Source organism: Erithacus rubecula (assembly GCF_903797595.1).
Source record: "Erithacus rubecula genome assembly, chromosome: 11".
Lineage (NCBI taxonomy): Eukaryota > Metazoa > Chordata > Aves > Passeriformes > Muscicapidae > Erithacus > Erithacus rubecula.
This window is the reverse complement of record NC_136663.1, coordinates 14,230,918-14,256,121: the sequence shown is the minus strand read 5'-3', so window position 1 is coordinate 14,256,121 and position 25,204 is coordinate 14,230,918. Positions and strand designations below refer to the sequence as shown.

The 25,204-nt window shown below is 38.4% G+C and overlaps 1 protein-coding gene across 1 annotated transcript; it reads left to right on the top strand.

Annotated features, from left to right (window-relative positions):
- The first annotated feature begins 324 nt into the window (after positions 1-324).
- On the top strand, positions 325-20,498 carry GRK7 (G protein-coupled receptor kinase 7). The gene is made up of 4 exons (XM_079315342.1): positions 325-1,215; positions 1,974-2,411; positions 15,346-15,617; positions 19,510-20,498. Exons 1-4 carry the CDS (start codon positions 466-468, stop codon positions 19,850-19,852), a joined length of 1,803 nt encoding a protein of 600 aa, XP_079171468.1. The 5' UTR covers positions 325-465; the 3' UTR covers positions 19,853-20,498.
- The last annotated feature ends 4,706 nt before the right edge of the window (positions 20,499-25,204 follow it).

Below are 25,204 nucleotides of genomic sequence, written 5' to 3'. Positions count from 1 at the left end.
AATTTTGTGGTAATTTAAAGCTCAACATCTCATGTTCATCTGTGTCAAGATCTTTTAGGCATGGCAATTTTGTGATAAAAGCTTTTCATAAAACCAGCTGTTGGTCTGCTGGTGTTTGATGTCAACTGGGGGATATCCAGGCTTGTCCTGCTGACTGTGGCTGAAGTGCCTGAGTTGGAGAGTGAATGTATTGCAGCCAAGAATCTCTGCATGTTCCCAGCAGACAGGGGCAGTGCATGCTGAGGGAATCTTGGTACATTTAAAGGTTATCAGGGCCCATTCTGAAAAACACCAGCTGAACCACGTGCGCTTGGTACTGCCAGTGGGAAGGTTTGCCTAGGATGTCATCCCTCAGCTATACATAGTAAACTCAAAGCTTCTTACAGAGAAACCTCTTACCAGTCACTTTCCACAAATGGTGCCTATACCTAAAGGTACTTAGTGAAAATCCTTGAGAGGTATTTAATGCAAAAGCAGTTAGTCTCTCTGGTGTTTTTCAGAAGCCCTCACACACCACTAGCAGGGAGAAGTCCAGTGCAGTTACAGCACAACTCCTGGGCCAGTTACTCATTCTGTCTGAACCAGGCTCTGCCACCCCAAGAGCTTGCCAAGATGTGTGACCTGGGGGGGCTCGACAACCTGATTGCCAACACTGCCTACCTCCAAGCAAGGAAGAGTGGAGATGGAGACACCAGGGAAATGCAAAAGAGGCGTAGGAGCCTCTCGCTGCCCAAGATTGATGAGTGCAAACAGCACAGAGAGTCTGTTGGTGGTGATTATGAGAACATCTGTGAACAGCAGCCCATTGGCAAGAGATTCTTCAGAGACTTCTTAGAGACAGTGCCAGAATATTTGGTAGCTAGGGACTTCCTGGATGAGGTGTCAAACTGGGAGCTGGCAGATGACAATGCCAAGAACAGTACCATGGAGAATATTGTCACCACTTTTCTTAAGGAAGGCGCCAAAAACTATCTGTCTTTCATGAGTTCTGACTTGGTCAGCAAATGCAAAGCAGCAACTGCAAAAGACTATGAAAACATCACACAGCTGGCCAAGGAGGAAACCAAAGTCTTCTTTAAAGACAAGCCCTTCCGGGACTTTCAGAACAGCCCCTTCTATGACAAATTCATCCAATGGAAAGTGTTTGAGAAGCAACCAGTAACTGATAGATACTTCTCTGAGTTCCGAGTGCTGGGCAAAGGTGGCTTTGGAGAGGTAAGAGCTTGTACTTTTAAGGATGTGAGTCATCTCTCCCCTTTCAAAACTAGCAAGAGGGTTTGCAAAGAGCAGTGGATTAAGCCATTGTCAAATTTGTCAGATTTGTCAAATGTGCCCCTTCAGATTGCCCGTATTCCAGAAATCAGGCTGGGTTATTTATACTGTGATAAAGGCTCTTGTTAGTAAAAAGCTACTTTAGTGTTTTTATGTTCTTTATCTATGCTAATAAAAAAGCAGACTTCTTTACAAAAACTTGCATTTATGTTCATGTAGTTAACTATTTGAGTGAGCTCCTTGACATCATCTTAGCCTGAGCTATCCCACACACTCCCAGATAATTCCTAGGTGGAATTTAGGGAAAAGCACACATCAGGATCTGTTCCCAAACGACAGTATGGAGGTTTTTTTCAGAGTCAAGAGAATTTAACTGTACAGATGCAATCTGCATATGCTGCTTATTCTCATGATTACAGATTTTTGTTCTTGTCCTTGTTTCTTTTATTTGGTAATGTGTATCTACTAGTGGCATCCTCAATAGCTTTGCCTCAGAGCCATCATATACTACTGGTCCAGAACAGAACTGATTGTGTGCTTTTTTTGCCTTGTTTTCTGTGCTAATATACTCATCATAGAAGTTAGCATCAGCAGCTACTAATAGGCATCAGTGATTCCCCAGTTCCTGCCTGTTACTACCCTCGATATTCCAGTCTCTGTGTAAAATTCCTTCGTTACCTTTCCATGTGCATCTTCTCTAGGTTTGTGCCATCCAGGTCAAAAATACTGGCAAGATGTATGCCTGCAAGAAACTGGATAAGAAAAGGTTGAAAAAGAAATGTGGAGAGAAGATGGCACTGCTGGAGAAAGAAATCCTGGAGAAGATCAACAGCCCTTTCATAGTCAAACTAGCTTACGCCTACGAGACCAAAACTCACCTGTGTCTTGTTATGAGCCTCATGAATGGAGGGGATCTGAAGTATCACATCTACAATGTGGGAGAAAGGGGTTTGGAAATGAAAAGGATCATCTTTTACTCAGCTCAGATCACCTGTGGGATTCTGCATCTTCATTCCATCAAAATTGTGTACCGGGATATGAAACCAGAGAATGTGCTCCTGGATGATAATGGGAATTGCAGACTGTCTGATCTTGGATTGGCAGTGAAAGTCCGAGAGGGAAAAAGCATCACCCAGAGGGTGAGTACAAATTCTTTGAATGTGGGCAGTGGGAAGTGAAGCCATTCTATTTCTAAATGCTGTATGAGTCCAAGACTTAATTCCCCAGAATTGATTCTTTGCCAAAGACCTAATGTAATAATTTCATTATGAGAGACAGGTCATAAGAAGATTTGGTTTATTAACTCCTTAGCTGCTGCATGTGGTAAAATTACTTATTTTGCACAGAAACAGTAGAATCTACTTGACTTTTAAGATAAGCTCTTGAACCAATGACTTTAGAGAGGCAGATGCTTTGTACCTTATAGAATACTGCATAGTCAGGGATTTAACCAGTTGTTTAATGAGCAGCAGTCAAAGATATGACTCCTGTATTCCACTTTTGCTCCTAGGAGAATACAATTTTTTACATATTACTCTTAAGTGATGCTACTGGTCGTATTGCAGGTGTGCATGGTGCTGCATAATAAATGACTTCCAACCTTCCTTCCCCTCACAAATTAATTCCTGAAAAAGTTAGCAGACTTATTGGTTTGTAAATGTCCATACCTGTCTACATGTATAGGAAGAAAAAGATGGATGACCAGCTGGATTTTGTGAGAATTAGATTGTGCAGCACTTCAGCTGTGCCTGTGGTCATCCCAAACTAACCTGGATTTGTAATAATGCCAGGAGATTTACACTAGAAATATGTATTCAGGTACCTTAACTGTGAAAAGGACATAATTCTCTCAAGGTATCTGGACCTTAGAGATGTGTATAATAAGAATGTGTCGGAAATACACTAAGAATATGAAGAAATGGAAGCACCTTTATAAACAGGTGTATGTTAAACTGCCCAAGTTCACATCAGAAATTGAGTAGAAGAGAGGATCTGCTAATGGCCTTCTACATTATATATTTGAGTGCACATCTTTTGATGCTGTTAAATTCAGTAATTTTGAAGGATCTTTTCCTGACAATTGAAGAAGTTTGTACTGTAAGTGGTTTTAGTTCTTTCTGAAAGAAAATGTGGGAATTCCTGTATGTATAGATAGTAAATAATTTTTTGAATTAAGCCACATGGTGTTATGGATACAAACATGCAGCTTCTGTGGATGCTAAGGCAGGTGTTTCAGTAGAGCTTACGTGAAATAACAATGTTGCTCTGTTTGTAAACATGGCATTTTCATCAGTGAACCCAAAGGTAGAAACCTTACTGTGCTTTGCAAGTTAGAGGGCCATGCAGTTACTATGATCAGAACAAATAGTTTTGTTAAAGGGCACTTTTTTCTTACTTGTAAATATGTGAGGTTTGGCAGAAGGAAAAAACCCCTCAAAATTAAAGAGTGTATTTAGCATTACGTAACCACTTCTGTGGGTATTAGGGTAGAATCTCAAAGCAATATTGGACAAGGTGGTTGTTTTATTGTTCCTCCTCATCTATGACAGCCATCAAATCATTAGTGCCTTTTCTTTTGTTTTTAGAAGCTCTATTCACCATTATATGGGTGCTTCTATTAGAGCAAAAACTGCAATGAATAATGTACTACATGATTGCAATGTGTTGTAAGGAATTTCAGTTATATGCAGTTTTAGTCATACATTACATTGAAATAGGACATGGAGGAAAAATATTTTTATATTCATTTTTGTAAATGAGTTAATAATTCCCTTTTTTTTTTTTTGCATTTCTGGAAAATAGTCATATTTGAAAGCCTCTAAAAATGTTTCAGTTACTAATTAAGGGATATTGCTGCTGATCTGTAGTATATAATATATGGATTTATCTGTGTATTCATTTCATTAAAGATTGCAAAAAACACACAATTTTGATGAATTCTGAAAGTTTTGTGCACTCTCATAGCTGTACAAGCCATTAAAGATTAAATTTGTTCTGCTTTCAAAGCAGAAATTATTCCTGTCCTCTCATGTATCCTCATAAATGCACATCACCCATACATCAGCTGGAGGATCCATTAATCCCTTTTGTAAATCTTATTAGGTGATTAGGTTATCACATGGCACAAGTAATAAGCTTGTTAATAAGTTCCTGTTTTAGATGTTTTCCAAGTTTTCTTTGAGGGTTTCTGCAAAATTGTAGTGTTTATGTACTGTTCATCAGCCAAAGAAATGTTCTTTGTGGATAGAAAGGTTTTTTGAATTTGAGATGGATGACTTCAACGTGGTCTTAGTAAAAAAAAAAAAAAGTGTGTTTATGCTTCAGAAAAAGCATTGTGCAATTGATGATTCCATACTTATGTAATTGAAGAAGTGGCCTTGGTATCCTTTAAGTACTGCTATTACATACACTCCTTTTGAAAGCACTTGTGTGCTCCATACCAATGGCTCATAACTATTCAAAATAAAAATATCTTGCTTTCAGAAACTGTTCCTTACAAAAATCTTGAAAGAGTTGGATACCCAGCTTTAGTTTTCTCCCTCTCTTTTCAATGCTAAAGAAGCAAGGATAAACATCCAGCTTTTTGTGTGAATTTACTTTGAACTTGTAGTGTAGTTGTGAGTAATTGATACAGTAATAATTACAAAATTAAAAAAACTTTCATTTCACTAAGTGTGCTGATTTGCCTTTGTGAAGTGCCAGCTGGCCCTAGAATGGAAAAATCACAACAAAAAAAAAAATTAAAATACACAAGTTTGAATAATAACAGTCTCGAAAATAAAAGTAGAAAACCATTGAAATCTACTTACAATGTCATTTTCCTTCATTAAACATACATGGATTATATGGGATCTTCTCATGATAGTTACATGCAGCTGTGCAATCTACCAAGAAATGTGTCTGTGCACATTTACTCAGTCAGAGCTTTTACTGACATTGCTGGAAACAGAAACAAACTCCTACCTAGTGGTAATAAAACTGTTCAATACTTTAAATGTTACTTTGACTCCCTATAAATATGCCTGTTGCATCTGATCTGATGTGTTAATCAGACCCTGCAGGAAGCAGTTTGTATCTTAAAATTATGGCTTTTTAAATCTTATTATTTTCTCTGTCTTACATAATTGAAATAGACAACAAGGAGAAACTGAAAGCCTGCAAAGATGGCTTTTACATGGGCAAAGTGTTTTGTTTGGGTATGTACACACCAGATTGATTCTAGCACTAGGGGTTTTTTGCATATGACAGACATGAGGAGCTTCCATCCCAAGTTAATTCCATTTTTCCAGAAGTTGGTGTGTACCAGAAGTTAGTGTGTATTTGCTGTTTATTTAGGGAGGAATTTTCTGACCTTACTGGGTATGGCTTTTGTGAAAAGCAACTGTTGCATGTCAATTGTGAAGAAGAACTTTTGTGCAGATGCATGTGAGCCAGAGAGCTTAAATATTGACATAATAACTGTGAAAAATAACATAAACATATTTTTGTAGTATTTATAAAAGTGCATTCATATCTTCAGAGGTTTCAGGCTTCACAGTTTTCCTGTGCTATGTTTTATATATTTGAAGGACATCATAATATTTTTATAGGAAAAACATGTTTTGGTTAAAATCTTACTCAAAACGTCCTTTTGCCCTCCTGTATGTTTGTTTATTATAAGATTCTATTTCTTAGGAAAACACAAGGAAATCTATTTAGATGTTCCTGAAACTTGCAGTTTAATTTCAAGGCAGCTGAAAAGCAGGAGGAGGGTTTAGACTTGTGAAATAAAAAATAATTCAGCAAGCTATTCTACAGTTGACCTTTGTTCATTATCCCATGGCATTCTTATTGGATAAGATTCTGTAAAAATTTCTTATTCCTTTGCACTTTGAAAAATGACAGCTCTTCATTTGCTCAGAATTAGAGGAACTGCTGTTTTGCTTATACATTTGGAAGTATAACGTAAAATTGATTATGTTTTTACTAGCAGAACTTTGTTCTTAAAAGTTTTGGTAATCGCCATCATTATGAGTGTGTCGTCATGCCAGGTGTTTCAGATTTTTTAATCTCTGAAACATACTTTACAGAATGCAGCCTTACCCTTAAAAGTCTGTGGGGCCAGCTGGGATCAGTGCAAGGGTACTGAGGGAGCAGGCAGAAGTGCTCACCAAGTTACTTCCCATCATGACTTTCCCAGCAGTCCTGGAAAACCAAGCTCCCAGTTGGCTGGATATTAGCAAATGTGATAGCCATCCACAAGAAGGGCTGGAAGGAGGATCCAGGAAACCACCAACCTGTCAGCCTGGCCTTGGTACCAGAGAAGGTCATGGACTACATCATCCTAGTGGGGTCATGCAGCACATACAGGACAGCCAGGGGACCACGCCCAGCCAGCGTGGGTTTAGGAAAGGCAGGTCCTGCTTGCCCATCCCCATCTCCTTCCATGGCAGGGTGACCTGCTTTGTGCATGAGGAGGTGGCTGTGGATGTGTCTGTCTGGACTGGAGTAAAGCCTGTGTCACTGTTTGCCACAGCATCTCCTGGAGAGCCTGGCTGCTGGTGGCCTGCACTGGGCTCTTTGCTGGGTGAAAAGGGGCTGGATGGCCAGGCCCAGGGAATGGGGAATGGAATTCCAGCCAGCTGGCACCTGGTCACAGCTGGGGTCCCCAGAGCTCAGTCCTGGGCCACGCCTGTCTTCACTAATGATCTGGACAAGGGGATCAAGTGCACTCTCAGTGAGTTCACAGACAGCACCAAGTTGGGTGGGAATGTGGATCTGCTGGAGGGCAGGAAGGCTCTGCAGAGGGATCTGCACAGGCTGGATTGATGGGCTGATGGCAATTCTACAAGGTTCAGCAAGGCAAAGCAGCAGGTCCTGCCAGCTGGGTCACAGCAGCCCTCTGCAGACTACAGGCTTGGGGAAGAGTGGCTGGAAAGCTGCCCGGTGGGAAAAGGGGGTTGTTGGTCAACAGCTGGCTGAACATGAGCCAGTGTGTGCCCAGGTGGACAAGAAGGCCAATGGCATCCTGGCCTGTGGCCAGCAGGACCAGGGCAGTGACTGTTCCCGTGCTCAGTGCTGGTGAGGTTGCACTTGGGCTTCTCAGCCCCCAGAATTTCCGAGCTTCTCACTCCAGAGAAACGTTGAGGTGCTGGAGTGTGTCCAGAGGGAGGCAGTGGAGCTGGGAAGGGTCTGGAAGACAAGTCTGCTGAGGAGCAGCTGAGGGAACTGGAGAAAGGAGGCTCAGGGGGACATCACTGTTTTCCACAACTCCCTGACAGGAGGTTGTAGCAGAGTGGGGATTGGACTCACCTCCCAGGTAACAAGGGACAGGACTAGAGAGGACAAGTTTTGCTGGGGATGTTTAGATTGGATATCAGGGAAAGTTTCTTCCCCAGATGGGTTGTCAAGTCCTGGAACAGGCTGCCCAGAGAAGTGGTGGAGTCACCATCCCTGGAGGTATTTAAAAGCCTTGTAGATGTGGGGCTTAAGGACGTGTTGTAGTGGTGGGTTTGGCAATGCTGGATTAATGGTTGGGCTTGGTGATCCTAGAATCTTTTCCAATCTAATTACATGAATGCCATAATAATGAGAGTGAAGGAACAAAAATGATTTTGTGGGACCGTTCTGCCTCCTGCAATTTTGGATATGGCAGAAGGGATACTGTGGTCATCTCAAATTAGCAGAATGCAATATGTCCCATGAAATACTTTTCCTACGTGCAGTGTGCCATCCATTTTTTCTGTCAGAGAATGACATTGGGGCCCTTTATGATGTAGCACAAAGTCTCAGCATGACTTTTATCATTGTTCCTCATACAGCTAAATCTGACAGTTAATAAATGCTAGAGCATTTTCTATAAAAAGTGTACATGCTGGAGTGATCCCTTGGGTAGATCATCTAGTCTGCCACACATTGACTCATCTAGTCAAAGATGTTTTTATTTCATTGGATAAGAAATGTAACATTTGGCTTACACTGTAATTCTTTGGACTTTTGATTTGACAGCTTTGACCAGAAGCAGTATTGGAGGAACAGTAAGCTGTGAAATGGTGAGGAATGTAGTACTTCTGTTCTTCTGGGACCACATGTGACATTCCACTTGCTGGCATCAGTAGCTTCAGTTAACAGACATGCAATTAATTTTTTTAGCAAGACAAAGTAAAATCCTGTAATTGCAGGCACATGCAAGTAAACACTGGGGGCTTCTTGGTTTTGCACATTATTTGAGTTTAAAATCTGCTAGTGAAAGGTAGCAGGTGGGTGGTTCTTAAAAAAGATATTAAACCACAGTGTAATTAAGCTGCAGGACACTCTTGCAAAACATCTTGTAGGCTCTTCAAATTAATCTAGATTCAGGGTGAGAGTTGACAATCAATGGAAAAAAGTTTTGTTGAGAGAAACCATTTCTGTCTCTGGAAGCCCTTGAACTGCAAATAGTTGGAGTCTAGGAAAGTATAGAGAAGTCTCAATGTACCTACTAGGCTCTTACAGACTTCCCTGTATATTCATTTGTTTGAATGTAATTCACGGATAGTGAACTGGCCATATGGCCATTGGTCTGAAGCAGCCAGTACCCATCTCCTTGGAATAACATTTTAAAGAATGGTACCTCCAACTAGTCATAGAAAGATAAGGTGAATGAAATCATGTGAATTTCAATGACCAGCAGTAACTCTCCAGGCCTCACTGACATTTGCACTGCTTTTCCTACAGGGGAGGGCCCCTGCCCTTCCCAGGGCTGCCTGCAGTCCTGTCCCCTCAGTCACAGTGTCACAGAACCCAGAGTTCTCTCTGATGCCTCCTTTCTGAGGAAGCAGTCTATGCATAGTGCCATGGGACAGTATTTGCATTTTTGTTATGAAGAGCTTCCTAAAATACAGAGAGAGCTAAGCAGATGGAGAGTTTTCTCCATTATTAACACTGTTTATGGAAGAGTCTGTGGTCATTAAATAATAAGACCACAAATATCTCTGAAACATTATTATTTCTACATTAGAGATGGGAAATTATCAGGAGAAATGTAAAAGGAAATCAAAGAGAAAATCATGTTACAGGAAGGCTAGAAACCCTTGTAATTCTTGAATTCTAATTGTGTGCTTATGACTCTCTGCCAAGTGTTCTGTTTGTTCTAAATGCTCCATCCTATAATGTCAGATGGCTTCCCTGTCTGTGAACACCTTCTGATATCTTCTGGTGACACTTCACTGAGGTGGGAGTGCTAGCAGGTTCTCTCTCTGGTCGGGATCTGAGGCAAAGGTTTATGTGTGATCATCCTGAGAGAAAGTGGGGAGCTGCTCTAGAATCCAAAGTTAAAACTGGTGCCCAGTTACTGTATTGTCCTTTCTCAAGCCCTTTATCCCTTTGACTTCCATACAACATGAATCTGAACTGAAACCATGTTGTGGCTATTTCTCTTCCCAAGGAGGAGCACACAGGCAGGAGTCCCTACTGCATGGGGTGGCTTTTTCTTTTGTTGTACAACTTCCTTCATTTCAGTGATTACTGATGGCTAAGCTTAAAAGATTAAAAACCAATGCTGGATGTTTTTTACTATTCCAGTTAGTGAGTTTGAACCCAGGACCATTTTTTGGTTTTTTTCTAATACAGCAAAAATCTGTTTGGTCCCTTTTGTGCTTTTGCCCATGTGGGCTTTTTTCAATATGAAAATTATCTTCTTGCATGAAAATCAAAAGAAGTTTGGTCTTGAATCTTACATAAACATGTGGGATTCAGTAGCTCCTAAGCACCAATGTTGTCTTTCTCATTATCTTCTCCCACTGCTCTAAAGAGTCCTCCTTGTGTTCCTCTGAATCAGTAGCCCAACAATTCATGATAGGCCATCCCATCAGAAGGTCTCTCCCTCAGCTAAGCATTAACAATATGCCAGAATCTTTATTCTGTGTGACTTTCCAAGTTTTAATTTTATCTTCTTAAAATAAAAAAGGTTGCCTATTAATTGGGTCAGCTTACTGTATGAACACATGGTGAGAAACTGGAGGAACTGCAATTCATTTAAGCTCATTTAAATTATGCTCTGTTCCTCCTCACAGCGACTCTTGGGAGAAGAATTAAGATGGTGAAGTGAGTGACAGAGGCAGATCAACGTTGTTCTCCACATCTAGGGCCTGTTAGCTCGTGTGCAGGGAAGAGATTTCTGTGGTCTGTTCCTGCATTCCTGCAGGGTCTATTAAGGCCATTGCTGAAGGAGTGGAGGAACAGCTGGACAAGAGAACAAAGCAGGCAGTGGCACCCCTTGGAGGAAGGAAGGACTGAGCCCCAGGAAACAGCTGATAGAGCTAAACTCAGCTTGTTTTTTTTCCTCTGTTCAACAGTTCTTGTGCCATGGCAAACAAAAGATAGACATTCTGATTTGCTTTACTGTTTGGTTTATTATATCAATGGAGTTTGTTTTGCAGAGATCTGTGGGAAAAGGTAGCAAGATGTGAATGCCGTTTCTGCCCATTTGGCTGTTGCTGCGCTGCCGAAAGGCGCAGAGCTGGCACAGGGGCGGTGCTGCAGGGCTGTCCCCGGCCGGGCCCGCGGCCCCGGGCCGTGAGCGCTGCGCTGCCGCTGCTGCTCCGAGCTGGGCTGGGCAGGGGCCCCGCGGCTGCACTGCCCTCTGAGTGCCCCTCGGGATCACACCTTGACTTACTAAAGGATTATAATTGTGTGACCTTTGAGAAATTGATGCAGGATCGCATTTCACAAAAGAAACATTTGTATACTTTTAGATGAGTCATTTCTACTGTGCCCTGTCAGATCACACTGAAAGCAGGACCACTCCAACTTCTTTGCTAATGCAGCCAAGTGCAGCATTTTGGTCATTCCATTTTAGAGGATAACTGAAAAATTGTCTTTTGGGTTGTTCTCAAGATAGTGAAATAAAGGGAAAGTAGATCTGTGAACCCTTTTAAAAAGCAGGTAAATTAAAATTTAATTGGCTGAAATTTAGTGACTATTTTTATAATTCAAGCAGCATATACAAGTAAGGCATCCTGCTTATCACAAAAGACAATATTAGATGGAGACCAAGCCAAAAATAGCTAGTGTTGTACTGACTACACTGCAAAATGTTCTGTGCCTCTACAATGGCATAAAATTTCTGGCTCGAGTAAAAAGTTGGATAATATAACATTCTTTTTTTATTTATTGTGTCCTATTAGATGTTTCCAGGTTAGTGAAGGCATAATGTCATGTGTTTCTGAGATCACTTCATTAGTTAACACATATGTTCAAATTGGTCCTTGTGTTACCAGGAGTTATACAGGAAAGAAGAGAATAATGTGCTTGGTCTCAGTCAAAACATCCTCATAGTGTAGAGTTGACAACAAAGGAATTAAGTTTGAGTATGGGCTTTTTACTTTCTCTGTTTCCATTAAAGAGTGAAATTTATCCATGTAAAGTAAGATCTAGTAAGAAAAAGTGGACTTCAGTTAATACACAGTTTCTAAATTTACTTACAAATTGTATGAATTGAAACATCTGCAAAATCATACAAACCTAGTGATTTTCTGAATGATAGACATATCAGTCAGTATCCCATACTTGGAGATATCTGTTCTGCTATCATGGTCAGATAATTCTAATTAAATATTCAATACTAGCCTGTGGGAAAGAGACCTCTTCAAAAAATAATGCATTTATCTATTGTGGTAGCTTTTAATTTCTTTGCTTTTTGTTCTTTTTTTTATCATTTTTGCACTAGGATGTAGTTTACAGTATACTTACTTACTTCACAGCCTGACAAGAGTAATTTAATTCACTTTTGCTTTGGGAATCAGTGGATAAGTTTTCTACCTAATACATTATTTTTTTGCTGCTCAGATTTCACTGCTAGTGGGAGTTGAACAGTTTAAAAACTCCCTGCACAGAAGTTCTGTTTTACCTCCTTAGATAAACCTCTCCTGAGGTTATTGATGCTGCCACTCCTGTTGCCATAGGATCTCTTTTCCTGGAAAGATGATTTGATTTTTATGTTTTGTTCTCCATAATGATTTGTGTAGGGATGTTAGGTATTACCCTCTCTCTAATGCTGCCTATTCTCCAGAGGTAGAATTAAATCTTCATTTGAAGTATCTATGTTCTTTCAGGTGCTGAATAATTCTTTTTTTTGTGTTCTCTAATACAGCAAATGCTAAAGGCTTTAGCATCTTTCTTCCCAAATGATTTTGCCAAAACTACACATACAGAGAAATAGGTTGAAAAGATTTAATTTAAATTTAAGCTCTTTTCTTCCTTTCTTCAAATTCCTGTTTTGATAAAAATAGATTTTATGTATTTCTCCCTCCTTACTGTTTTTCTTCCCCCTTAAAAATCCTTGTTCATTACTTATGAAATGTGTTTGCTTCTGCTATAAAATTGTCATGTTTTAGTGGGTTATAAGTCTCAAATCTTATGAGATTAGGTTTAAATTCCTGCTTCTTAGGTTGTTCCTTCATTGTGAGAGAAGGAAAGCTTCAGGGTTGGGAGAGATTTGGTTTTAGATTCAAGTTTAGATTACATTCTATGAGAAAACCAGCTGTCATGAAATTCTGAATTGAAATGGTCTGGCATATCAGAGTAATGATATGTTTATCTAGACATCCTCAGATGGAGTTGGATCAACTCAGTAACAACTCAAGATTTCAGTGCTACTAATTTAGAACATTGAAGTTTAGTTCTTGTTTACATTTAAGCTCATCCACAGCCTGTCACTTTAGTCTGAAGGGAAGCTGTTGTTGGTCCATTCTGTTGGTTGTTGGTCCATTCTGTTTTCTGTTAAGTTGTGGTCATGCTGTCTTTTTGGTCTGTGGTGATGGCCTTGCTTTCTCTGTTCTTGAGAAACACAAGCACCATGTCAAAACATGGTGTCCTTCAGTTGGGGTGTCCTGCTGGAGGTGTGTTGAAAATGCCCATGGAAGACACTGAAGTCACTTGGCAGCTACTTTTGAGAAAACAACTGTGGAAGGGAAAACACAAGTGGAAGGAAAGAGGCAATCTGAAAGGAGCTGCCTTGAGACACATCTGTGACAGCAGATTTCTGTTTTCCATGTCAGATGTATCCAGGTTCTGTATGATGATGCTGAGTTGCAGCAAAGTAATCTTTTATCAGAAAGACCATATTGTGCTGCCAGGGCACATTTTGATGGTAATGTGACTCAATAGTTCTTCAAGGCATTAGTGCTCCAGCTTCATCTCAGTAAAAATAAGAATGTTCATTGCTTCCCAGAAGAAGCAAAAAAAAAAAAGAAAAGAAAAGAAAAAAAATTCCAGAAACCTATTTAGAGCTGTGTTTACTAATCCACAGTGAGGTCTGTGTGCAAGTTTTTCTGTCAAAATTTCTCTTCTACTTTCAACCTCTCCGTTCAGGTTTTTCTGAGGCCAGGTGGATCTGGGGTTTGTGGTCCATCTTTGAGCATTTGCCCCCTTCCCTGAACAGAGCAGTAATCATACCTAAAAATGTAATGCTGTCAGGATATCTCTCAATGTTTTTAGTTAGAGAAACCCAGTATAAGCAGTACAAATTGCCTGTGGGATGATGTCAGCAGCTGCAGTGCCCGTGCTGCTCCTCTGTACTTCTGTGGCTTTAGTGAGGGAGGCAACTGTTCACTTTTAACCTTTCCCTTTGCTTTCAACCTGACTGATATTTTTGTTCTTCTCATTTCTGGTTTTCAACCATATGGAGGATTTTGCTCTATATCCTTAAAAGTAAAAAAAAAAATTACAAAGAGAGAAAATAAAGTTATTTTAATATTCTGTCTGTTCAGCTTATGTTGTAGTTGATGATAAAATGTTCCCTCTTGCACGCATTGTTTACAGTGGAGACATTATATGTCATAATGTGTAGTGATACAAAATCAGAGGAGTCATCCAACCCCATAAAATAAAATTCATCTGTTGAGCTGCTCTTTTTATAAAAACAGTTTGTCCAAATGAGCTTAGCATTATCTTTTTCTAACTGTTTTAGTTTGGAGTGAATCTCTGTCACTGATTGTATTCTGATAGCAATAATAATGCCTGTCTTGAGTAAGTTTTAGTGGGATTTGCACAGACACAGTTTTTTATTTTAAATTGTTATACTGGTAATACATGAGTCCCAGTATTTAAAAGGTTTTCACTGTTAGATGCATCTAGTAAATACATAATATAGAGCATGAGACAGAGCAGTAAACATGGGTTCAGCTGAGGGAATGCTGTTGTGATTGAAATCCCACATCCTCAGTCGTGTAACAGTGCAGCAGAGAGCACAGAGAGAGCTGATCCCTTCACTTCCCTCCCAGGTGAATCAGCTCCCTGGGGACAGAGGCAGCAGGAGCCATTTCAAACTGCAGCCTGTCCCCCAAGGGGAAAGTGGCAGGCTGGGCTGGAAAGAAAGCAGGCAGATGCCCCTCAGAGTGGTCATTTCTTCTCTCAGAGAAGGGGCCATTAGAGCTGCAAATAGTCTTTATTCTGGCAACTTTTTGTAGTCAGAAATTTGTTCCTTCACCCAAGTATGTGTAGTTTGTGAATTATAATTTTCATAGGTTTACTTTATTGCAGTGGTTTTTAAGAGTGTTTTCTTGGCCCTTGGTGGTAGAACATTTATCCAGAAACCAAGAGGGAGGTGGCTGAGAACTTCCTCATTACTGGCTTGATGAGAATTTTCTCCCTGGCAGCAGAGCCCTGTGTTGGACCAGTTATAACCACTGCACAGAGTGGGAATCAGTGATTGTTTTGCCCAATTTTTGTATTTTTAAAAATCTTTTCAAATTGATTGTCACTTGTGTTGACACAACAAAACTAAGAATATCTTCAACCAAAAAAAGAATATAATGGAGGAAGAAAGCAAGCTAGCCATGAATGTTAAAAAAAAACACTTTTAGGTAGAAATTTCACCTGACATTTCACCTTTGAAAAGCATATTTAAGATAATTTTCCTATGTGCAAAGATGTTTAAAGAGAGATATGGTCCATATACTGCAAAAGTTATACCTTACTGTTTCTTGATTTAAAAAAGGTCAGAGTTTCTAGATACAAAAATATATCAGTAGAATTACTAATATTTTGGAAGAATTAGAGACTAGTGTGTTTAATTATATGCATTTCACTACTGACATTGTGTGTTTGCAATAGGCTGGGACAAATGGTTACATGGCTCCAGAAATCCTGAAGGAAGAGGACTACAGCTATCCCGTGGACTGGTTTGCTATGGGGTGTTCTATTTATGAGATGATTGCTGGGCGAACACCATTCAAGGATTTCAAAGAAAAGGTCGATAAGGATGAGGTTAAAAGAAGAACTCTGGAAGATGAGGTGAAATTTGAACACGCCGGCTTTACAGAGGAAGCAAAAGATATTTGCAGGATGTTTTTGGCTAAGAAAAAAGAGGACCGTTTAGGAAGCAGGTATGCTTTCTCAATCTCAGTACAATAGACATTAAAGCTGCAAACAATATAGTTATTTTACTTATTGCAAAAAATAGGTTAGCTCTTAATTTGCTACAGAATAATGAATTTTCCTTTTCACTTCTAGGAAGAAAGAGGTGGAAAGTTTTGAAGAAATTATGGAAATAAGGAGTATTGTTGCAATAATGTTACCCTCTATCCTGACTCCAGGTGACTCGTAGGAGTTGCCTTCTTGTTATTTTCTGTGTTAGACTCTATATAGTTTTGGGAGAAAGGATCAAAAGGGTTTTTCCTACACATTCTTTCCTAAAGATAAAGGATATTCAAGTGGATACCTGCATCTCTGCTAGTGCAGACTGAAAGCAGAATATTAGGCTGTATCACTTACTGGAATGATGTGGGCAGAAATCCAAATCTGCAATGTGGATTCTCTTCCCTGCAGATATCTAATTTGCAAGGCTGCCTCTTTGGCTTCTTACTGAAGAGACCTTAACCCCTCTGCTTTGCTCAAGTGCTTTATAAAAATGCCGTAGAAGTTCTGGTCATCCTGACTCATCCCAGGGAAGAAAAAGAATATTTGGCACAAATTCCTGTAAAGCAAAACATTTCTGGGCACTTCAGAGGTGGCTCTGGGTTGATGGAGACTGATAGATATGTCCATGACTTAGCAGTTTCAAGCAACTGTTCAGTAAGAAGAGAACTGCAAAGCTAAACCTTGTAATTCTTAATTTGTAATATTTAATAGCTCTGATCCCTCTGATATAGGTGTGTGTGTGTGTGTATAAATAATTTAGTGCATTTCTAGTTAGACAGATTGCAGATCTACATATGCAATATAGACAAATTAAAGAAATATAATAAAAATGTAAAAAATTAACAGGAAACCAATAATACCCATCTTTAGAATACACAGTGATTTGAATCATCTGTGAATACAAATATATATATCAGATGCTACTCCAGTCTAAAGGTGGAATAGACAAAAGATCTCACAGAAAATGCATATGTAGTCTCCTAAATATATATTTCATAACAACATGGAACAGTTTTTCAAAATGTTAGACAAACATTTGTCTGAAAAAATTAACCCTAATGAAAGATAATATATCATTAATACACATATCTTAATACTGTGTTGCTAAATGCAGACAGCTACTCTTGTGCCTGATGAATTTTCTCAGCAACTGTGCAAGGCAGCATAAAAAATTATTTTCAGAAGCACATGGAGTACGTTTAATACAAAATCTCTATTATTTTACTATGTTTTAAGAGCTTACTATAAAAATAAATTTGACACAGAAACATTCAGAGTACTCTGATTTGAAGTTAGCATACTTTGCAGACATTTGGACTTACAGCACTTGGTGAAGTAAACAAATTCAAGAGTAGGGGAAAATGAAATTTAGAAATTGTGAGTGACTTGGTTTAGTTCATTCAGCAAGCCTGAAACAAAACCAGCAACAGATTATTCACTTACTGTAACCACATCACCTTTTCCAGGGGAATAATTTACAATCTTTCTGTCTGCTTTTTGTTCCAAAATTCCTCAGCAAAATCAGAAATGTACACAGAAAGGTTACTGCACATCATATTTTTAATCTTCTGCTGTTTAAGATGTGCCATACTTAGAGAAGGCAAACAATAAGATGTATACCCTGAGCATGGTACAGCATGAAAGCCTGCCTGTACCTCTTAAACAGGGTGATACTATTCAGGACAGCTCTATGTTACGTAAAGATTAGCACTGTAATTCTCCTAAGGACAACAAGAGCTTGGGTTATCCACAGCAGTGCCTGTTGCATAAGTTAAAGCTGCTCAAAGACAGCTTTATTTTGTACACCTGACCTTTTAAAACACTCCACTCTTCTACTGAAGATGTGATTTCACTAGCTAACTCAAGAAAGATGTAACCCCTTTTCTCTACTCAGCCTTTTTGAGATTGATATCTCAAGTCCTAAACCTGTAATAATTTAAATTTTTTTAAATGGAAGAATACATGAACTTCATGTGAGTTCATTTGCTCTTCCTATTTAAGTTACATAAAAATGCAGTTCACAGAGGATGAGCTCAAGTTCATCTCCAGCTAGTTGGAAGATGTCTCAGTTCCAGTAGATGGCATTCATGTAGCTTTACATTTTTTTACTTTTTATGATTTCAGGATGAGGAACACTGCAGCAATCCATTTTGGAGCCTCTAGTGCTTTTTGGTTTACGTTACAGAAAGGAAAAGCCAAATAAAGGGAGATTTTTGTGAGTGCATCTCCCCAGTCAGCACTACTGGCTCACCAGTGCCCAAGGACACCAGTTAATGTGAACAGCATTTCAGGCTAACAGTGAATGTAAATAAATCATGTCAGGCTGCTCAAGTACTTGGTTATCACTGGCTAGGTAAGGTAGGAGATGATTTTGCAAGCCTTTGGCTATACAGAAGTCAAAATCCTTAATCTCTATGTTGATCATTTTGTTCATGTGGTGCTTTGGGGTTGAAAGCATAGTATTTTTAATTTCCATCATGCCTGGATGGCAGCATCCATCATTCATCATCCTGCTCATTCCTGGTGATGTACAGTGGGTAGTGGCTGGTGGTGGCTGCTCAGAACTGGGTAGAAGTGCAAAGTGGCAATTTTCTAGCAAGGGGCTGAAAAGATCAGCTGGTGATTGCATCTCTGCTGTGCCCAGGGAGCACCAGGGCAGGCCAGAAACAGGCACAACAGCACAAGGAACAGGCAGTAGTGCCAAGCTGGAGAAGCTGTTCTGCATGTATGGAAATTAAGATTTTAAAGAATAAAGATTTTTCCATAATCACAGAAATCTATTGATTTTATATGGTGCTTCTGAACATTTGCAAAGATAAAAAGACTTTCCAAAGGTTTGCATTACATTTTATTCATAGAATATTGTCTAGAAATACATGAGGGCTTACACTTTGCTAAGTTTGATTTTGTAAGAAGGTTGGAAAAGAAAAAAGCAATGTGTTAGGAACTACAAGTGAACAAAGAATGCATGGGTGTGGAAAAGACAGTGCTTCTCTCTGCTCCTCCTTTCTCTAGAATTCCAAATTCTGACTTTGCATGCCTTGACACTAGAGGCACAGTTCAAAAGCTGTGGTCTTTGGTCATGCTTCAACAAGCACATTTGAGGCTCAGATGATTTTTATCACTAGCAAATATTCTACAAGTATCTCTCTTGGTCTACAGTAAAACAATTCACTAATTCTTTTACAGCTGACGGTCTCCCTCAGGTCTGAAGTTTTTTTTCTTAAGATTTATTTAACTTAAGCATTTACAATTATTTAATTCTTTCTGGTTTTATTGTTGGGTTTTAACAATATTAATAAAGGATTATTGGACAGTCACCAGCTTCCTTTTGAGATTATTGCTGCTCAGTCAGTCTGTAGATGTATTAACCCAATATACTCCATTCTGGAATTTAATATTCTTACCTTATAGTACAGATAGATAGATACTCTTATCCTATAGATACAGAGCCAATCACAAAACTACCCTTGTGGGACAGTAAATCCAATACTCCCTGCCCCCACCATGCTGTAGGCTCAGTTCTGGTGGAAGTGCAGCTTTGGATGGGGTATTCCAGATGCAGCACTGCAGCTCTTGCCTGGCACCTTGTCTTGGCTATACACCCTGAGAGGTGCAGGAATGACTAATGGATCAGAATGTTTTCAGCTTCTCGGCTTACGTTGTACAATCTAGTGTTCCTTGGTTAGGAAGAAAGGAATATATATTATATATATATATATATATATATATATATATATATATATATACACAAAATATATATATATATATGAAGTACTGTCATGTACAAAACACAGGCAATCCTGTAGCTCTCTGAGAGCAAAACACACTGATGAACAAACTTTTGTTTTATTGCAGGAATGAAGATGATGACCCAAGAAAACACAGCTTCTTCAAAACGATAAATTTCCACAGGTTAGAGGCAAACCTTATTGACCCCCCGTTTGTGCCAGATCCATCAGTTGTCTATGCCAAAGATATTGCAGACATTGCTGACTTCTCGGAAATACGAGGAATTGAGTTTGATGACAAAGACAAGAAATTCTTCAAAAAATTTGCGACAGGTGCTGTCCCTATACCGTGGCAGGAAGAAGTCATTGAAACAGGACTGTTTGAGGAACTGAATGATCCCAACAGGGTAGTTTCTGGAGGTTATGCAAATGGAGGTGAAGCTAAGTCAGGAGTTTGTTTGTTGTTGTAATTATATATTACCAAAAAGAGTAGAAACCACCTCACAACTTTCCATATTCGGACTGTTTCAGAAACTCAGTACACCTGTTGGAGAAGAGCCAGCCAGTGAAATGTGACATTGACAGGCTATGTAGGGCCACCAGATGAATAGACTGTATTATTTTCCTTTGCTCTAAGAAAGGAGGTATTTTTGTGTCATTGGAGATGTATCAAATGAAGAGCCATATTTCTCCAAGAAGCTTAGAATAGAAATACTGAAATACAAAAATCAATGATAGAGTGAAGAGACAACAGCTTTTGAAAATTACTGATTACAGTTTTGAATACAATGATTCTTTTTTCTTGTTACTTCTAACATTTCCTCTTTGTTCTACAGTTTTCAGGAAGGATTTTTTAATTTTCAAGTAATCTCAGTCATTGGAGCTCATATACCCTGTCAAACTTGGAATCTTACTGGTTAGCCAGTCTGTCTGTTAATTCTGTTAGTTTTTGGGTTGTTTATTGTAACATGTTCAAATTGTCATAAGATATAAAGAAAACTGTACATATCACTTGGAAATAAGAACAACAGGATCAAGCTCTTTGCAAAAGTGATTTTAATGGAGTGAAGATAAGATTGCACCAATTTAATGGAATAAAGCATTTATTTATTATTATTAAGTGTATTCTTGTAAGTGATAATACTATATACAAAGAAGATGTATTTATAAGTCAATACACATTCTTTTTTGGCAATTTTAAACATATCAGATTTCCTGAGAATTTTTCTGTATTTTGGTGATAAATTAAGCTACAGATAGACTAAAGCAATTTGTAATTGACTTTTTACAAGACATTTATTTTAGCGTAATATAGATTTTAATTCAAGTTGTAGAATGCATTATACTATTAAGTCCTGTAATGGTGCAAAAGGCTATGTGTGCAAGTGGAAACTATCTTCAAATGTTTATTGAATCTCATGCAAATTTTGAAGTGTTTTTATTTTTCAATTTGATGACAACCTAAAATGAATAACTTGGGAATATTGCTATGAACACTTGCTGATGGTGAAGTGTATTATTCATGAGATACCTCCTGCTGATTTTCTGTGATCAGAAAGTAGGCAGTTGTTCTTTTCACAACTTTTAAAACTGTTCCTGCACATGCTGGTCACTGTCATCTCTCCAGACATAATTTTCATTGATTAAAGTGGAAGTGGAAACTACTTCATTCCTTGGAGTCATGGAGATTGCAAATGCCCCAATTTCTGTTTTTCATACGGCAAACTCCTACTGAACTCAAAGACTTATTATAACTAGACACTGGGATTTACTCACACATCTGTTTTAGAGGAGGCAAACCTGTAGATACAGTGTCTTCTGTACTCAGGTTTGTCATGTGCAGCACAGAGCACTGGTATTTATTTATAACGTAATGGCACATCCCAAACTCTTAAGTTTTAAATACTTTTAAGTGTTTTCATCACAGCTAAGCAATGCATTGGTAATACTTTGTGTTGTTCTGAGTAGAAAAAGAATTGCTCTTTTCTCCTTTTAAATTTGCTTTTCTGGTGCTTTATATACTTAATAATCAAGTGAAAAATTAAGAACAATGTTACTTAGGATTAGTGGGTAATTCTGTTCATGAATTATGAGCATAAAATTATCTGCCTTTTGAATGGAGACTTTCTGTCAGATATTTAAAACAATATGACCTGAATTCTGTCTTAGTCTTTCAATTGAGAAGGGTGATCCTGAAAGATGGTGAAAAGCAGAGGAAGCCTAGAGAAGAGTGATGTCCTGGCATGGATTTGTAAGAGTGCTTCCACTATTGACATCCATTGATTTTATTTCTTATCGCTTCCACCTGCAGAAAGGTCTCACAGTGGTAGTAAATATTAGATTAGGATAGTATATTTAAGAAACCAAAACAGAAAACTTTATTATTATATGCATTTAAAAAACCCACAAAACACAAAACGACACAAAAACCACGACTGCTACCTGATTACAGCTAGGAGAGACTGTTAGTCTTAGTGGCATCAAACTTTTGTCCTGAATTGATATACCTCAAATCCATAGAAATGTTGTTTCAAAAATCCTCCAGAACTATGAAGCAGTGCTCTGAAATGGTGATAGGTTTTCCAGTGCATAACTGAGTTTTAAGTTGCCATTTGGAAAGAGGTTATGTGTAGACAGAAACAGAATTTAAGGTCTTTTTATAATCATATATCCCCAATGATATAGAGTCATGGAAGGCTGCATTTTTCAAAATGTGTTGCAATACTGAGATCTCTGAATTCAGGGTACCGTGTGTGTAGAACACTGAGTTTAGATTTAGAAATGTTGTGGTGTCACTAATCACAGCAGGATGTGCATCAGTGAGATCCACAATGTTAAGTGTTTCATGAATCATTCAGAGTAACACACCAGAAGTCTGATAATGCACAGTTTGGCACAGTGTATGTCAGAGAAGAATATGTTTGTTTGAAATACTCATTTTAATTTTCTAAAACTCTCTTTTCACAACATGGGCAACTTCTATTTGCATCATGGAGAGGAAGCAGGACAAAGATTATTTCTGTCTTCCTTTTAGCACTTTCAGTGAGTCTTTTAAAAATAATTTTCAAAATTTTTTGAGCAATCTGTGAAATACTTGGTTCTTTTCTTCTTCCTGCCACTGTAAAGTTCCTTGTTAAACTTTCAATAGCAAAGTTATTTTAACAACCAGCTTCACCTTAACAAAAAGCCAGCAATCCCAAAAGATTTACACATTCAACCAAAGATGCTACTCATGTGAGTAAACTTAAATGTGTATGCAAGTGTTGCAAGAACAGGGTCCAAGTCCAAAGTGTTGACCAGGTCATGGATATTTATGATAAAAATGAGGGATGATGTTGGGGAAGGAAAATAACCATGTGGTTGTGGATTACTTGAGTTATTGTGGCAGAAGTAAATTATGTAATTGAAACTGCAATTTTTTCTCTTCTTGCTGTCTCTCATTTTTCTGCTTTGCCAATGTTGTGGTGTCTCACTTGACTGCCTCATTTTCCAGCAGATAAGATGCATTTGAGTGCTAATTTAATCTAAAAAAGTGTATTGTGAACTCTGTTGCATTAAATGCCATCTGAGACAGGTTCCAGGGTGCCCTGGCCACTCTGCAGGCATTGTACTAACAGTGCTGTCTTTCCTGCCTTGTTTTACTCAGTCCAGCTGTTGGAACTGTTTGGTAATTCTAACTGTAGCAGGCTAAAATGTGAGATTCATAGTGGCTTGATGTGTTCTTATAAGAACATTAAAGTTCAACAGCACTGCTGCTGGCTCTGAGAAGGTATAAGAGTAAGACCTTTCCCCTGTATCTCAAGTCCAGATTTTCTTTGATATTACCTCTGCTCCCTTTTCCATTAATGCCCTCATTTCACTGAGCACAGAGACAAAATAATGTTTGGTATTGATAATAACCTAACGAAATCATTGTTCACAGAGATTATTTCTCAGTGGTACTGAGCACCTTCAGTTGTTTCATGGCAAAGGCTCATTTAGTCAATAAATACCTTTTGTTGCAGCAAGTAGTTCACTTTTATATTCCAGTATGAAATGGATTTAGTAATAGGAACCTGTGTGCAAATTCCTGGCACATCTTCAAAGTGGCATCTTTATTAGGGAAGGCAATTTTATATTAAGAGCATTGTAACAAATATAATACTTGAGATAGTTATTTCTTCAACCATAAACAGAAGTGTACAGAAGTAATACAGAAGCAAGATGAAGTCTGTACTTAGAGTAGATGCCTGAAACAGTTGTTAGTTAAAAAATTGTTGTTAGAAAAGTTGTAGTTATAAAATGATGAATGGCTTTAAATATTTCTAATATCAGCATTTTTTTAGAAACAAAATGCTTATAATACTGTATTTAAAATACTGTCTCTTTTACAGCTTTTAATGATATATCTGTAACATTTTTCTGATCTGAATATCCAAATCTATGATGAGAATAAGTAAGTATGCTCATGCTATTTACCTTAAAAAGTATAAATTGCTTATTTTATGTTACAACGTTTTTTATCTTTTTACCATTTGTTTTTTAATAGCAAAACATTTAATCTCTTTATGCTGTAATGAATTGTAAAGTAAGTACTTTTATTATATACAGTGTTTTTTCTCCATAATAGGATTTTAATTAAGATCTTAGCAACTATGGCTCATAGAACCATAGAAGCACTGAAAATCCTACCAATTCTTGGACTTCTGCTAAATGCAAAGCATACATTTTTCCCAAGTGGCAAATATCCATTTTGAAATCTACAGGTGGAAGAAGGTACTGGTGCTTTACAGTATGAGCTCTGACATGTGTAATGTTTGGGTGAAGGTGCCCTGTGATCAGTGCAGCTCAGGGAGTGTGTTTGGAATTTTGTCACAACAGCCTCAGGGAGCTGTGCAGGCACAGTGAGGAGTGCATGGACAGAAACTGAAAACCAGCTCAAGCCAGCATATGACATTTTATGATTTGGCACTGCCTCATTACAGCAAGTAACACTCAATCTAGTTTTTCATTTTCAAAAAATAGACCAAAGGATATATGTTTCTTAGGAAATCATTGTTTGGTATTTCTCTTGAGTTTTGTTTGTATAATTGTGTGAACCTAAGCAGAGCTAGTATAAAATTCTTACCAGTTAGCACTCTTCCTTAGGGAGTGGAAATCTTTTTTTGCATCTCTTGCCCAGAAAACCAGAAGAGTAAGAACACAGAGGGTGTCACTGTGTCCCTTGGAATGCAGGTACCTTTATCCTTGGGAAAACATACCTGGTGATGTCTGTAGGTAACCTCATTCTCACCCTTCCTTTCCTTTTATATGGCATAGCAGATGGTCCTTTTATTTGCCCCATTGTGTACCCTCTCCTGTCACTTCCAGAAAACTGGCACAGTTCTGAAAGAAGCCATTTCAGTTTTCAAGGAAACTTATTGTTACTTCTGTATCTTGGACACGCTAAAGGTGCCATAAACAGTAGCTGTCAACACCATTTAGCATTGACTCTAAGTGGTGAAAGGCTTTTGTGGGGGAAAACATGGGAAAAAACCCCTGTGAGTCTCTTTGAAAGGGCTTCTGGATATGTTAGGTCTATTCCTTTTCTTTTGACAATTTTGGATCAGCTGCAGTGGTTAATTCCTCCCTTTCCTGTTGACCAAGCTCAAGCACAATCTGGTTTAGTAGTTCCTTTATTCTGTTTATGCTCTTTATCCATGCTTTTAATGTCTGAGCTTTGTCAGTTGGCCAGTTCTTCCAACTGTTTTTTTTTTTTTTTTCTGGTTAATGTACACCGATATGGTCCTATTACAGTGTTTGGTAGAATGACTTACAACGAAAGAAAATTTTCATTTTTCTTC